The 16,320-nt window shown below is 35.3% G+C and overlaps 1 protein-coding gene across 7 annotated transcripts in view; it reads left to right on the top strand.

Moving 5' to 3' along the window:
* Positions 1 to 16,320, top strand: part of ANKIB1 (ankyrin repeat and IBR domain containing 1) — a 153,697-nt gene that overhangs the window by 94,737 nt on the left and 42,640 nt on the right. For all 7 annotated transcript variants that reach the window (XR_007146392.1, XR_007146393.1, XR_007146394.1 and 4 more), the window contains exons 6-9: positions 429 to 637; positions 2,064 to 2,152; positions 9,000 to 9,144; positions 10,637 to 10,803. Coding sequence is in view for 2 of the 7 variants with exons in the window: in XM_047830709.1 (XP_047686665.1) it covers positions 429 to 637; positions 2,064 to 2,152; positions 9,000 to 9,144; positions 10,637 to 10,803 (610 nt within the window). In the remaining 5 variants the exon portion in view is untranslated. The remainder of the gene's footprint in view (positions 1 to 428; positions 638 to 2,063; positions 2,153 to 8,999; positions 9,145 to 10,636; positions 10,804 to 16,320) is intronic.

Consider the following 16,320-nt stretch of genomic DNA (forward strand, 5'->3'; position numbering starts at 1 on the left):
CATTTTGACATGTTTATAGTAAGCTGTCCAATCATTTTACCACTTGACACTGGTGAAACCAGTTGGAAAATTTACATATTTTTCTTGAAAAGAGTAAAATGGCTAAATGAAACCTATGCCAAAAAAAAATTTAGTAACTTCCAAAAGTGATGAGGCATTTCTTTTGATTATTAGAAATGACTGGGAGTTTTGATGATATTGGTAGATATTGATATATTTATAAACCACAGTAGATTATAAAAGTTTAAATTCTTGTTTAAAAATATTAGTGCATATAACATACCTGAATACTCATTTGCAGTTACTACTTTCATATAGAAGAGATAGCCTATATCACTTTAATTTATCCTCTTTTGTTATTATGAAACTCTTAAAACATCACCATGTTTTCTGTTTTTTGAGAGCTATCTATTCCATTTTTCTTAAAGACTGGGACAGGGAGAAATTACTTGAGGCTTGGATGTCCAACCCAGAGAACTGCTGCCAACGATCAGGTGTTCAAATGCCAACTCCACCACCGAGTGGGTATAATGCCTGGGATACACTCCCTTCTCCAAGAACTCCAAGGACTACACGTTCTTCTGTCACCTCTCCAGATGAAATAAGTTTATCTCCTGGGGATTTGGACACCAGTTTGGTATGGTTCGGTATTCAGTGTATTTCCCCTAATTTTGTGTTTAGTCTTTTAACTTTTAACTTATTTAATGTTGTTTCATGGAACCTTTTAGCTAAATTCCTATAATTGAATCCTATACCCTTCTTAAAGGGTTCAGTTGTTTCACCCTTTGGTAAGTATTTATTATCATAGAATATTTTGGTGATCTCTGAATTACAGATTGAAAAACAAAAGCTCTTCTTTTCTCATTTCAAAACAGAAAACAGAAAAGAGTTTGAGAAAGCCATCTACTGTATTTTTACTTAAAATCTCCAGGTGTTTAAAGTTTTAAACACACCATGCTGAAATATTAAAAGTTGAGTTTATGTAGGCACTTTAAATAAAAAATATGAAAATGCTTACAATAAAATATTGATAATTATGTATTTGTTTCAGTAAAGCTTGAGTGTATCATCTAGATTTCCATAGTAAATGTTTTTTTTTTTTTTATTGAGAAACAATACTGCCATTGTCTGCGTTTTTAAATGGCATACCATTGTTATGCTGTTATACTCAAATATGTGATGAAAATGAAAGTATTCTGGGTTTTATCTTGGCTTTCTCAGAAAACAGGATTCTACTTCTATAGTTTGCATCTGTAACATTGGAATGTTTGCTCCTGATAAGTCATTGTTTAGAAGATACATAGCCTTGCAGCAGGGTTCCCTGGGTAGAAATCCTTAAATTGCTACTCTAAATATCCTGAGTTTTTATATTGAAAACACAAAGTTACTCTGTTTTTGTAGATTTTCTGGGATGAGTATGGGCTAAAGAACATGATATTGAAATGGTTATTTTGCAGTGGACAATTTGATCTTGACCTGAGTAGATTTTTTTAATTTTTTTTGGACCTGAATAGACTCTAATAGTTTGCTTCTTATATTTTTCTTCCCAAATGGATAGTTGCATTTGGGAAATTTGGAATTTAAGAGTTTGACTTGGGGGCACCTGGGTGGCGCAGTCGGTTAAGCGTCCGACTTCAGCCAGGTCACGATCTCGCGGTCCGTGAGTTCGAGCCCCGCGTCAGGCTCTGGGCTGATGGCTCAGAGCCTGGAGCCTGTTTCCGATTCTGTGTCTCCCTCTCTCTCTGCCCCTCCCCCGTTCATGCTCTGTCTCTCTCTGTCCCAAAAATAAAAAAATGTTGAAAAAAAAAATTAAAAAAAAAAAAAGAGTTTGACTTGTACATTAAAATATTTAAATCCCTTAATAGTTTATAATGAAGTAGGCATGGTATTTGGTATTCAGTCAAAAATAAGCATACTAACTGTAACTTCCCTTATAACTATGAAACACTTAACTTTGTAATTACTACAGTAGCATTTTTGTATTAAACTAACAAATGAATGAATATATTGTTCTCTCTACAAAGTATAACTTCATTTAAATCATTGCTTTTCTTCATCTCCAGTGTGACATTTGTATGTGCAGTATTTCTGTGTTTGAAGACCCAGTGGATATGCCCTGTGGACATGACTTTTGTAGAGGATGTTGGGAGTCGTGAGTATATGTGCAGCTTATTAGTATTTCTTACTGCATGACAGCACTCTGATTTGGTAATGAAATTGCTTGTTTTTGATATTTAATGATATGGATTATTAATATTGGTTTCAGAGTTACACTGAAATATACTTTACTACTAAGGAAGAATTTTTTTTCCCTTATTTTTACATCTTCCCATTTATTAATACAGTAAAATCATTTGATTTAGTAATAAATGTTATTTCACTTAATGTAAGGTACTTCTGGTAACAAAGCAGGTATGCATAAATAAGTTTCCTTAGTATTTTCATTTATATTACATCTAATGTAAGTTTCAAGCCTACACCTAAATATCAAGAATAACTTTTTTTATATTCCAGTAATTTGTAAACATTTGTTTTATGCTTTCTCTAAATTTTTTGTGACAAGCAAATAGCCTTGAAAATTTGTAACAGGATGGATGTTTAAAATCCCTTCTTAGGGGCTCCTGGGTGGCTTAGTTGGTTAAGCATCCAACTTTGGCTCAGGTCATGATCTCACAGTTCATTGGTTCAAGCCCCGCATCAGGCTCTGTGCTGACAGCTCAGCGCCTGGAGCCTGCTTTGCATTCTGTGTCTCCCTGTCTCTCTGCCCCTCCCTTGCTCTCTCTCCCTCTCTCTCTCTCTCTCAAAAATAAACATTAAAATTTTTTTTAAATCCCCTTTTAACCTATTCAGAGTTCAATGTCTCTTCTAGACATGGTTTGGGTATATTTTAAAAATGGGAAATTTATTTTGTTTCTCATGTTTATTTTTGTTCTCCTTCCCATTATCTTGCCAAGAGTTATACTTTCTTTCCATCCATTAACTTTGCTCTAATGTCGCACTTTTCAAGAGAGGTTTATAAACAAAATGAAAGAGAAGATCAATGTAATTAGTGAGCAATACAATAACCATGTTATCTCTGGAGCACATAAATCTACTGATTAATGACCTAGGCAGAGCATGTCATTAGTATTTAAGGAATCTTAAAAATCAGAAGTTTTCAAAGTATTATTTTTCATGGAGTACCAGGTACCAAGTATAGGGACCTGGGGAATACCGTGTTGGGTGAGAGAGCAAGAACCTGAGCAAATTTTCTGTTGTTCTTATAAACAGATTTTTTTTAACAAATTTTGTTGGAGTATAATGGACATATGATAAACCACATATTTAAAATAAATAATTTGATAAGCTTTGACAAATGTACACACCCATGAAACCATTACCAACATCAAAATAATAAAAATATCCATCATCCCGCAAAACTTCATTTCTCCTTGAAATCCCTCCAGTCCTCCTTTCTCTGTCTCCCTCATCCTCTGCACACCCTCCTGCCTCCAATTTGTAGACAACCACTCATCTTTCTGTCATTCTGGTTTTGAGTACATTTTGTTTTTTAAGTCAGGGTATAGCGCAAGATTTCATTTGGAGGGGGAAATACTGCTTCTTAAAAAGTCAGAATAAATGAGACTACATGGTCGGTTTTTTTTTTTCTTTAAACAGACTAGACTCTAATTAAATAAGATCAAATTAGTACAGCTAATACAAGCAACCTAATTGGTAAGGGTCAAGGTTTACAATCCAAAGCTAACTTTGACCTAGTTCTGGATGCAGAAAATCTTCCACAGTACAATACTTTGTTTAGCTTAATTGTTAACTCTGTTGCATTAGGGAGTATTTTCTGGGTTCTACCAAGTTTGCTACTTTGGACCTTGGTTTCTGTGTGAAAACTCAGCCTCCCCAAGGGATTTACTTGAATTTTTTTGAACTTCCTTTACCTCCTTCGCCACACTTCTGTCACAGGAACCATCTCCCATACTCATCAGACTAGCCATGGGAAGTTTATGGTAAGATTTAAATTTGAAAGATCTAATTATTATTTTCTGTGGTACTTTATCAACCTACCTAGGATTCCCCTTCCATCAGCCTGCCAGTAGTTCTTGTCAAATCAAGCAGCAGTAAAACAGGTTCTAGGTTGGGTGACTTATATGTTGATAAAATCATTTTTAAATTCAATGTAGCCCTTTCTAGGCATATAGAAAAGAAACTTCTTTGTTTAATAAGATTGGAAGAATTTTAAAAGATCCTTAGATAGTTGAAAAACCTTTCAATTTATTTCACTCTTCCCTACCCCATGATGTCATCAATCCAGCCAGGTGCTTGGAAGCATCTACTCCAAGGGCTTAAATGAAAAAAAATTAATATTTTCTACCCAGCCTAGAATATCTTCCTGCTACTTATTAGTTGTTAATTTAGCTAAGTGGTAACCTCCTTGTGCCTCCATTTCCTTATCTATAAAATGGTGATAATAGTACCTCATAAGATTGTTGTCAGTTTACTGTCAAATGACTTAATGTATGTAAAATACTTAGAATGAACAGGGCCTGGCACATAGTTACCACTTGATAAATGGTAGTTATTGTTATCTTCCTAAGGGTGGGTAACCAACAAGATAAAAATGCAAGTAAAGTTTGCCCCAGATTTCTCCCTTTTATTAACGTTCATCAACTCCATGTTCCGCTCATAAATTTAGTGGGAAATTGTATCTTGATGAAGATTAATAGCATGGCTCACAGGGAAATGATCTTGCTTTCAGTTGAGATCTTCTCAGTTCTGTCATTTAAACTCCCAGAGATAGTTAAACCTGCTCTGATTAGAGTACATAAAATTCAAAACATCATCATATAGGAACTGTAAGCAAACAGTGCACTTTCACAGGAGACTATTAAGATATATTCAGCTCTTCAGAGAACTTATTCATAGCTAAAAGGAATAATAATAAACCCATTATTTATGTGTTAACATAAATAACATTTACTGTGAATAATTAACTATTTTCAATTAAAAAATTAGAAGAGTCGTGTTGTTTTGCAAATCCCTTTAATGTCTAGCTTAATAACAGACAGCTATACTCCCATACATTCAGTCTATAATAATATATTGTTTTGGTTGACATATATAAAGAATATGTGGCTTCACAAAGATGTGTAGATGGAAAAAAGAGAAGCATATTAATAAGTTTAGATACTCTAATATACATCATACTGGTAGTTTCTTAATGGTTAGCTGCAGTATAAAATCTGAAACCTTATCAATAGATTTTTTTTTTTGGTACCTCTACATTAAAATCTGTTGGTCTATCTTGCACTGCATCATTTTGGAAAACATTTATTCACTGGGTTATGTAGATCTTCCAGTGTTAACATATTTCACTACACATAAATATAGTAAAAAAAAAAAAAAAGCACATTAATTACTATCATCACCAAACTCATCAGAAAAGTCTCATATGTGGAATTTAAAAAACACAACAGATGAATATAGGGGAAGGGAAGGAAAAATAAAAACAGAGAGGGAGGCAAACCATAAGAGGCTCTTAAGTACGGAGAACAAACTGAGGGTTGCTGGAGGAGAGGTGGGCAGGGGGATGGGCTAAATGAGTGATGGGCATTAGGGAGGGCACTTGTTGGGATGAGTACTGGGTATCATATGTAAGTGATGAATCACTGGGTTCTACTCCTGAAACCAATACTACATTGTATGTTAACTAACTTGAATTTAAATAAATAAGTTTTTAAAAGAAAAAAAGAAAAGTCTATAAATATTGGGAAGCTGTCAAGTTCACAGTAGCATTAAGAATTTTTCAAAATTCTAATTTTTATGTGAAGTCTTGAACTTTATCATTGGCAACAAATACTGTCAACTTTTTTCCTTGACATGACAGGCTCATTTAATTAATTTTCTAAATAAATAGTGTTCAAATAAAAATAGCATTCCATGATAAAAGTAGGTAGGTCCACTTCTAAATTGAACATTTTCCTAAGTACTTTTCCCCGAGACAACTAGCATGGTTTGGTATGCAGCAGAAGTTCATTATGCTTACTTCCCATTTCTTTGCACAGCATACCCAAAAGATGTGTACTTGTGGGCTAAGACTTACTATAATAAAATAAATAATAAAATTTATTAATAACCAGTAATTCATAATTATTCCATCAAGGCTATTCTTAAATGAAACTGGCTTTTTAACTACAAGTGTGAAGCAGTGAAGAATATAAAGTCTACCAGTACGGTTTTAACACCACTGCCATGATTCTTGCTACAGCATCAGCAGTTTTAACTGAAAAACAAAGTTTTAATACCATTATGAAAGTAGTTTGGACCTCATAAACCCCCTGAAAAGTCTCAGGTCCACAGATCACACTTTGGGAACTGCTGCTCCATAGCATTTCCCCTAAACACTTCATCCATCTTTATTTCTGTGAAATTGTTTTTCTTGACACAGAGTATATACAGGTAATTTTTAACTAGTAACTAAGGTACAGAGTGGCCTTCTGTTGACATATGTCAGTTTTGTGGAGTGTGTGTGGCTTTTAAATTATACTGAGAAATAGAATGGAAGATTTTAAACATGTTGAATTTTAAATGCATATGAGGCATTTAAACAAATATTGTGTGTAGTAAAATCTATAGCTAAGGAGAGATATCTGGGCTTTAAATTTCGGAGTCATTAGCATATAGGTGGTAGTTTAAGTTAGGAGTATTTTAAAAAGTTTTTTAATGTTTATTTTTGAGAGAGTGCAAGTGGGGGAAGGGCAGAGAGAGAGGGAGACACAGAATCTAAAGCAGGCTCCAGGAACTTGAGCTGTCAGCACAGAGCCCGACATGGGTCTCGAACCCCCAAACCATGAGATCATGACCTGAGTTAAAGTCAGACACTTAACCAACTGAGCCACCCAGGCACCCCAAGTTAATATTCAGATCACCCAGGAAGATTGAATGGAATGGGAAGAAAAGAGTTTTGGTGTGAAAACCCTAGAGAACATAAAAATCAGTGATCAGAGGAGTAAAAGTCACTAGTGGAAAAGATGGATAAGGAGCAACCAGAAGTAAGAAGATAATGCCAACAGAAAAAAAATAAGTCCTAGAAGCCAGAGAAAAGAGAGAATCTAAAAGAAGGAACTGTTTAGCGGTGTCTGATGCTCCAGAGAAGTCAATGCAGATAAAAATTGAGAAGTCTTGAATCCTGGGGCTAATGGGTAGTCTTATGGCCTTGTTGAGAGCTGGCCATTCAGTGAAGAGGTGACAAAAGCTAGAGTGTTGCAGGTTGAATGGGATGGACTTGAAGTAATGACAAATCATCGAACTATTTTGTCAAGAAAATTTGATATGAAAGGAAAGTAGAGCTAAAAAGGATCATTTGGTTGAGAAATGTTTCAGGGTGGGAAAAAACTTGAGCATATGTATTATGCCAAAGAAAAGAGCCATTAGGGAGACAGAGAGACAGAAACAGAGACAAAGAGGGGATAGGTTTCTGGATTGTGCAAGTTCCAGAGCTGGCCAGAATATTTAAGGATTAGCTTGGGGGTGAAGAAGAAAGTCCTCTTTCACTGAAGTGAGAAGGCAGAGACAGCTAAAGATATGGCTAGGTCTGGGGTATGTTAGAAAGGGTATTAGGAGAGGGTTCTGGGGGCACCTGGGTGTTCAGTAGATTAAGCATCAATTCTTGATTTCAGCTCAGGTCATGATCTCATGGTTCGTGGGTTCGAGCCCCATTGGGCTGTGCTGACTGCAGAGCCTGCTTGGGATTCTCTCTTCTTCCTCTCTGTCCCTTCCAGCACATGTTCTCTTGCTCTCTTAAAATAAGTAAATTAAAAAAAAAACAGAAGAGAGGGCTCTGTTTTCCTTAAAGTGCCAGAATGAAATTGTGGAAGAAGGAAATGGAGCAGAGGGGGTAGATCTGATGACAGTAAGTTTGATTTTTTTTTTTTTTTAAGTGCAGTAGAATTAAGAGCCTGAGAGAACCTGAAGGAAAAATACTGCAGGCAGAAGAGTCAAACAGTTGATAGTGACCACTAGAGAATGGTGACTTAATTGCCTGGCTTTCCATTTATTTTCTCTAGGTTTAAGTGTTAAATCACACTTTAAAAGCTCATTTCTTCTTGTTTGTCCATAGGAAATATTAATAATAAAAATAAAACCCTTGCTAAAATTTATGAATTCTTATCTATGCCAGGCACCATGGAGATGTTCATACATTATATCATATAATCTGTGTAACAACCCCAAGAAATGCTTATTATTACCTCCATTTTACAGATAGTGAAACTGAGGGGCAGACAGGTAAACAGATTGCTAAAGATCATATGACTTGTTAGTGGCAGACCTGGAATTGTCTAACTCAAAATCCTGCTCTTAAGCACTTAATTCACCTAGGGCTACATTCCTGTCACTCTCCAGGATGCCTTTTCCCTGGGCAACTAGGGAACTAGTTTGACTAGGTCAACTAGTGTGCCTGGAGTAGGACATGCAACTTAATACTCGTCTGAATGAAATATAAGCAGAAAGTCTTTTCTTCAAAAAGGTATGCTATTTTGCAATGCCACTCCCAAATCTCTTGGATTATCCAGGATTTTAATTCTGTACAATTGCTCCCTTTTCTTTAAAAGTACGAAATATTGAGAATTGAATGTGACCTTTCCAAATCACTCATTTCTTAAATTTTAATGTTATGTATATTGTTTCAGATTTTTAGAATAAAGCAAAAGAGGAACATGTATAAAATATATATATAACATAAATATGAGTATATATATTCATATATGTGTGTATGTATGAATAAATGAATGAATGGTTGGGCAAATAATATTTAATAATATTTGTGAATTATGTGAATTATATATATTTTATTAAATCAATTGTATTATAATTGATATTCCACACTTTGTTCATTGGTGTTATTTTAATTACACTCTAAAAGAAAATTGAGCATAAAGAAAAAATTCTTAGAATGTGAAAATAAGTTATATTTTTCCTTTTTTTCTATCAATTGATAATTTTAATAGATTTTTGAATCTGAAAATTCAAGAAGGTGAAGCTCACAACATTTTCTGCCCTGCATATGATTGCTTCCAACTTGTACCTGTGGATATCATAGAAAGTGTAGTTTCTAAGGAGATGGACAAACGATACCTACAGTTTGATATTAAGGTATGCTGCCAATTATCTGATTTCCATCATTTTAATTTTATTAAAACTGTATAACAGATTTTATTTAACTTTTTTTTTTTTTTTTTTTGAAAACACGTGAAATAATGGACTCTGACTTTTGTCTCCCAGAAAAACTGCATGAAGGAGTGGTGGCATTAATTACAGTTTTAAGCTAAAGCATTATTTTGTCATGATAGAAGTAAAAGTAGGGGCACTTGGGTGGCTCAGTAGGTTGAGTGTCCAACTCTTGATTTTGGCTTGTCACGATCCCAGGTTTGTGGGATCAAGCCCCCCCACCAGGCTCCATGCTGAACATGCAGCCTACTTAAGATTCTCTCTCTCTCCCCACTTTTGCCCCTCTCCCCCACTCGCTCTCTCGCTCCCTAAAATAATTTTTTTTTAATTTTAAAAAACAAGTAAAAATTAAAAGCCGAAGTAGTAATTTACAGAAAATAAAAAATGTCGGTCAGAACTGTATGCTGATTTGCCTGTTGGCACTTTTATAACTGATTGATGAGAACAGTATTCAAAGTAGGTAGTACCTATTTGAAGTTTTCTAAAAGACATATTTTACATTACTACATGTAAATATTCAGAAATAAAGATTATCAATTTAGAATGGGTTTTTTGAAAGAATAGTTTCATATAATGAATTATGTTTCCTTTTTATGCATTCTTTATTTTTGTTTAAGAGTTGTGCAGAAGCATAGGTAAGTTACTTTCTTGTGTGATTTAAAAATTATACTTTGACTGCTTTATGCAGATTTTTTTGTAGTCTAACCCCTATAACATATGGACTTTTAAAAAGACATTCTGCTGTTTCATAACGTAGAAAGCATCATAATATTGACTTCTGTATTATTAGGGCACCATTTAGAAATTTGCAGTTCTAATGTAACTAATAATCACATACAAGATTCTATTCTATAATTATTTGCCATCAGAAAAGCAGCATATTGTATGAGAAAACATGTTTAAATTACACATTTTCTTTGTGAATAGTTATGTTTTACTTCATCATCATCTACCTGGCTTTTGTGTTTTTTATATATTTTTTAATTTATTTTGAGAGAGAGCAACTGTGGAGGTGGGGCAGAGAGAGAAAGAGGGAGAGAGAATCCCAAGCATGCTCCACACCACCAGTGCAGAGCCTGATGTTGGGCTCAAACTCATGAACCATGAGATCATGACCTGAGCCAAAATTGGAGGCTTAACCAACTGAGCCTCCCAGGCACCCCTACCTGGTTTTTATATTAAAGAAAATATAAATTTAAAAAGTCATGTTGTTACTAAAGTAATTACCTCTTTTTTCCTTCTTACTTTTAAGTTTCATACTTTCTGGTACTATTTTAAGTATCTCTTTAGACTGATTACTCTTTGTTTTTTATTTCACGCCTTTTTTTTCCCTCTAAATTAAATTGACATGGGATATACTCTGAGAATTTAGTATTAAAATATTTTCTGTCATGTTTTGTTATTGCTGTTCCAACAGGCCTTTGTTGAAAATAATCCTGCCATTAAATGGTGTCCTACTCCAGGCTGTGAAAGAGCAGTCAGACTTACAAAACAAGGGTCAAATACATCTGGGTCTGATACACTCAGCTTTCCCTTGCTCAGAGCTCCTGCTGTTGACTGTGGAAAAGGACACCTCTTCTGCTGGTCAGTACAAGACAAGTTGGAATAGCCTATTCACTTAACAGACTATGCACCTTGAATTAGGCCTTTAAAATGTAGTATATTTTGATATCATTGTTAGTAATTGAAAAAATGTGTGATAAGTAGTAATAGTTTATATTTATTGTGTGACTGATGTGTGCCAGGTGTTATGCCAGATATTTTCACCTATTGAATTCTCCCAACAATGCTATGAGTTGAATGCTGTTATTATATCCAATTTACAGATAAAGAAACTCAGGCATATAGAAATTGCCCAGGTTATACAGCTAGGAAATGGCAAAAATGGGTTAGAGCCCAGCTCTGACTCCAGAGCTCATGCACTTAAACAGTAATACCAAATTGCTGACCACAGATTAGAACATGTTTAGAGCTTAACTTTTTTTCTTAAAATTGAAGACTCCAGGGATAACCAGAATTAACTAAGACAGTTTTCCCAAATTTTCATCTAGACACCAACAAGTAAGATTTTGATAATAGATTTTGGAGTAGGGCCCCAAGAAAGAAGCTCCTAGGTGGTTCTTAATGCACAGTCCTACTTAGGAATCACTTTGTGTGTCTTGTGTTTTGTTTAATAAAGAAAGTACTTAATAAGTATGAACTGGTGATAAATCAGTAATGGATAGGCTGACTATCTGACATCAGCATTCTGCTTTGTTCAGAGTCAATTCAGTCATAATTAACTGTTTTGTTTTAGTTAATTAAATGATCACAATAAGAAATAGTATTTGTTCTCCTTTTTTCTCATTTCCAAATTTATCACATATGCAAGGATATACTTTAGGTGGGTATAAAACTCTTATCTACTTATCAGAAACCAAAGTCAAATTCTAGCACTGTTAAGTAGTAAGAAGGTGTAGTTATGGAAATATTCATACCCTGAAAGGTCTATTTCTTACCCTCATCATCATTATCATTAGCTAAAAATATCTCTTGAAATGTCAGTCTATATGTACCACTGAACTCTGGGTCAGGTGTCAGAAAACTACTGTCTCCACCAATTTTTTATTTGAACACAGCCATACCCATTCATGCCAGTTTGTTTACCTATTGTGTATAGCTGCTTTCAGGCCATGACAGCATTGCCTGGTTGTAACAGAGACCATATGGCCTACAAAACCCACAATATGTATCATTTGGTTCTTTACAGAAAAAGTTTGCTAGACTTCTGTACTAGGTGCTTCAATGAAGGGATTAATGAAAGGAAAACCATATTGACTACTTTCATGGCTAAATCAGACTCAGATGGTAAAACAGCAACAAATTACTGAGTAATAGATTATATCCACATATAATAGTAATTTATTATATTTTAAGAACTATAGTAATTTCTCAAAACATTTAAAAGACAAATTCCTAATTTTTAGTTTTACATGTTTTACTATTTGCACATTGGTTCTTAACCCCACCTTACTACCTCACCAGAGGAGTTCAGGATCCAGCTCAGAAGGGACAAGTCGGTTAATGAATACACAAGAGTTTAATTGTTCATGAATAAATAGTCCTTAGATGAATATGAACCCACTTTACTACAATATAAGAAAGTTAAAGTAAGAAAAATAAAGGGGCTCCTTGTTCTGACTTAGTGTGGAGTTCCTTCAGAAATTTAAGCACATGTGCCATCAGGCACCCCATCGTGTGCACCCTGTGCATCTAAAATGGTACTAATTATGTATTATCCTTGGGAACGTTGAGGCAAGTTACCACATAAATCAGTTTCTGAGTTCTCTGGTTCATGTAAGCATCGTGGTTGAACAAGGCTAATTCAGAGGATTGGTGGAGAAGCTACAAAAATAGAAAAGGTAAATTAATAAAACATTTAGAAAATAAGAAGATAGTATTTGCTAAGATCAGAGAATAAAAAGTTTTGAAGGGGAGAGAAGAACCTATGATTGGCATTGTCTTCTTAAGCTCTATGGTTTCTGTGGTCTAGCTTTTACTAGTTTTTATTGCAGATTAGCTAATTTTTTTTATGTTCTTCCCCACCTTTCTTTGTATGCTACAAGTAGTAGATTTGGTTTGACTGAACATGATGATACTAATGGAAAAACCTACCAATGACAGATTCTAAAAGCTGTATCAATGTTTCTATAAACATATATGATGCTACAAATTGTACATTTCTAGACCAGTGTTTGGAGAATTATATTAGCTTGCTTTTTGTCACACCCCAGTCAGGCTAGGTGGTACTGTATGCCAAGATCACAGGCCCTCTTTTGAATTTTATCCCAGTTCAGAGGATCTGTGAATGGCCACATGGATTCAAAGTCACATTTGTTAATCATTTCTCTTGCTCTTATTCATAAGGGTAGTAGAGGGCTTAGCAAAAAGAACCATCATTTTCTGGACATAGCAATTCTAGTTCTAAATCCTATTCTAGGATTTTTACATTGCCTGTTTCACCTCTCTAGGCATTAATTTGCAGTCTCTGTTTTTACATTCTTAGCTTCCTAATCTTATTCATGTAATAAAAGAGCTTTGTCTGTAATCAGAAATTCTAAAAATTAAAACAATTCTAAGTAGAATTCTACTGCCCTTATCTAGTATTTCAAAAAGAGGCAAAATCAGCTCTATGCAAATGAAAGCTTTGTAAGAGAAATCTTTATAAAATAAAGGTATATGATTCTCGGTTTCTTTCTTTTCCCAGAAACCTCAGAAATATTCTCTAAAGATGATTACAAAAACCATGAGAAAAGACAATAATTGTTCCTCCTCCTTCTTCTTCTTCTTCTTCTTCTTCTTCTTCTTCTTCTTCTTCTTTTAAGTTTATTTATTTTGAGAGAGAGTGCATGAGCAGAGGAGAGGGAGAGAGAGAATTCCAAGTAGGCTCTGCGCTGTCAGCACACAGCCCGACACAGGGCTTTATCTCACAAACTGTAAGGTCATGACCTGAGCCAAAATCAAGAGTCAGATGCTTAACCGACTGAGCCACCCATGTGCCCCTAATAGTTCCTTCTTTTTAAGAGCTGCATGTGACAGAATGAGTTGAGAGCCATCCCCAAGAGGGATGTGGGCCTGGGTATAACTGAACATATTTATTGATAGGAGGGAAGGTAGGAGTATACATTTCCTTTCCCACCACAAAGTAGTCCTTTCTTTTGTAACTTTTTCACCCACCAGTTCTGTGCCCTTAATAACTGAACCTAGAATGCTTTCTTCCCTTAGCCTGTATAATTGTATTTTGTCTGATCTTGACAATATTGTCCATAGACCGAGTTCATAACTTGAGCCAATGAGCATTTCCCCTCTGTTTTCCTCTTTATGAAGTAGAATATGCTACTATGTAACTTCTATGCCCTCTGAACTAATGCAAAGTCTTTCTTTTCCAAGGCAACTTTTTAAAGATTTATTGTCAAAAATACTTCTTAATACCACCCAAATTCTAATCTGTGAGGAGAAGAACTCAAATTTAACCTTATGTATAATGGTCATATCTCTCCTATATTACTGTCCCCAGTCCCTTTAATCACCATTGTTGCCATTGGAAATGGAGAACTTAAATAGAATTCATCTCTTCTAAATCCATAGACTGTCAAACATATTTTTGAGTTATTGAATAAAATTGAATGGCATGAATATTCTAAACAGTAATGTTATGTGGTTTTTAATATATCACCCAGCCTGTGGAGCATTTATTTTCTGAAACTGTGCAAAAGAACCCTTTAACGTAGTGTCACCATCACCATGAAACAAATTGAACCCAAGAAGAAGATTTGGATTATAGTGATGCAACTGATGAGAAACAACAGCGTCAGGTTTCTAGTCCACTGAAGTTTCCAGTGAATCAAAGTACAGTGTGCAGACTTGTCAGGTATTTCAGGAAACTTCACAAGTAAATGTCTGCATTAATATTGTCAGCTCATTCTGTTTTCCTCCAATACCCACAATAAGGATTTTGATAAAACCTACTCTCCTGTTAGGATCATGAATCTTGATTGAGTTAAAGCAGTAGTTTCATGCTTCATCTCCTCCACAGACTTCACAGGCAACAGACTCTTTAAGAGTCCTCTGGGAAAAATACATGATGTTGTTCTTGTTTGTGGACCCTAATAGTTGAGTCTCATCTTCTCTTGCAAAATTAGAGTCTCAAATCCTTACTTAGCTTAATAAACTCTGGCTCTGGAAAAAAATTTTCCAGATTGGCAGTATTTAGCTATTTTAGTATCAGAGTCCTGCTAACTAGCAGAATATATTCACCAGCTTGTCCTAGGCCCAGAAATGAAACATGATATTTATTTGATAGAAATTGATCATAAGACCCTGTTTAAATATCGTGTCTACTCTATACAAAGTATCATACCCATCTAAATAAATACTGTTGAAAATTCAATTTATCAGATTTCAGTGGAGCACATGATTGACATGGGAAACATAGGACCTGCATTTGAGACTTAACTGCCATTAACTAGCTGTGTGACTTGATGATAAACAAGCATCTTCTCTTATAATACAGTGATACAATTGAAGCCTTTGTAACTGATGCAGTCAACATAAAATGTACTAGTTCCAAAGTCAAACAATTTGGCTTCAAATCTCAGCTCATCTGCTTGCTCCTTGTGTGACCTTTGGCAGAGTATTGAGCCTCTCTGTGCATTTTAGATAGGATGATACGAGGGCACCTGGCTGGCTCAGTCAGTTAAGTGTCCGACTTCAGCTCAGGTCATGATCTCATGGTTCTTGAGTTCGAGCCACACATCAGTCTCGATGCGGACAGCTCAGAGCCTGGAACCTGCTTCAGATTCTGTGTCTCACTCTCTGCCCTCCCCCACTCACGCCTCTCTCTCTGTCTCTCAAAAATAAATAAATATTAAATAGGGATAATAGGGGCACCTGGGTGGCTCAGTTAGTTGAACATCTGACTTCGACTCGGGTCATGATCACTGAGTTTGTGAGTTCAAGCCCCATGTCGGGCTTTGCACCGATAGTGCAGAGCCTGCTTCAGATTCTCTCTCTCTCTCTCTCTCTCTCTCTCTCTCTCACTCTCTCACTCTCACTCTCTCACTCTCTGCCCCACCTCCACTTATGTGCATGTTTGGTCTCTCTCTCAAAAATATATATTAAAAAATTATAAAAAAAGAAGAAGAAAAGAAAGAAATTTTTAAAAATGGGGATAATACTACCAATTTGAAAGAGTTGTTATGTGGATTAAATGAGTCAGTATATGTAAGGTATTACAACATTGCCTGGTAAACTCAAAACTACTAGCTTTTTTTTTTTTTTTTTTCTCAAGAGGATGGGGGAGGGGCAAAGAAAGAGGGAGAGAAAGAATCCCAAGCAGGCTCCGTGCTTTTGGCACAGAGCCCAGCTTGGAGCTCAAATTCCTCAACTGTGAGATCATGACCTGAGCTGAAACCAAGAGTTAGATGCTTAACCAACTGAGCCACCCAGGTGCCCCCCAAATTCTAGTTTTTTTGAATTATTATTTTTAGTTGATTTGTTAATTAAGGGAGAAAGTTAACTAAAGGAAGAAAATCATAAAATGAGGATTTCTACTTAATCAGG

This window comes from Prionailurus viverrinus, chromosome A2 (assembly GCF_022837055.1).
Source record: "Prionailurus viverrinus isolate Anna chromosome A2, UM_Priviv_1.0, whole genome shotgun sequence".
Lineage (NCBI taxonomy): Eukaryota > Metazoa > Chordata > Mammalia > Carnivora > Felidae > Prionailurus > Prionailurus viverrinus.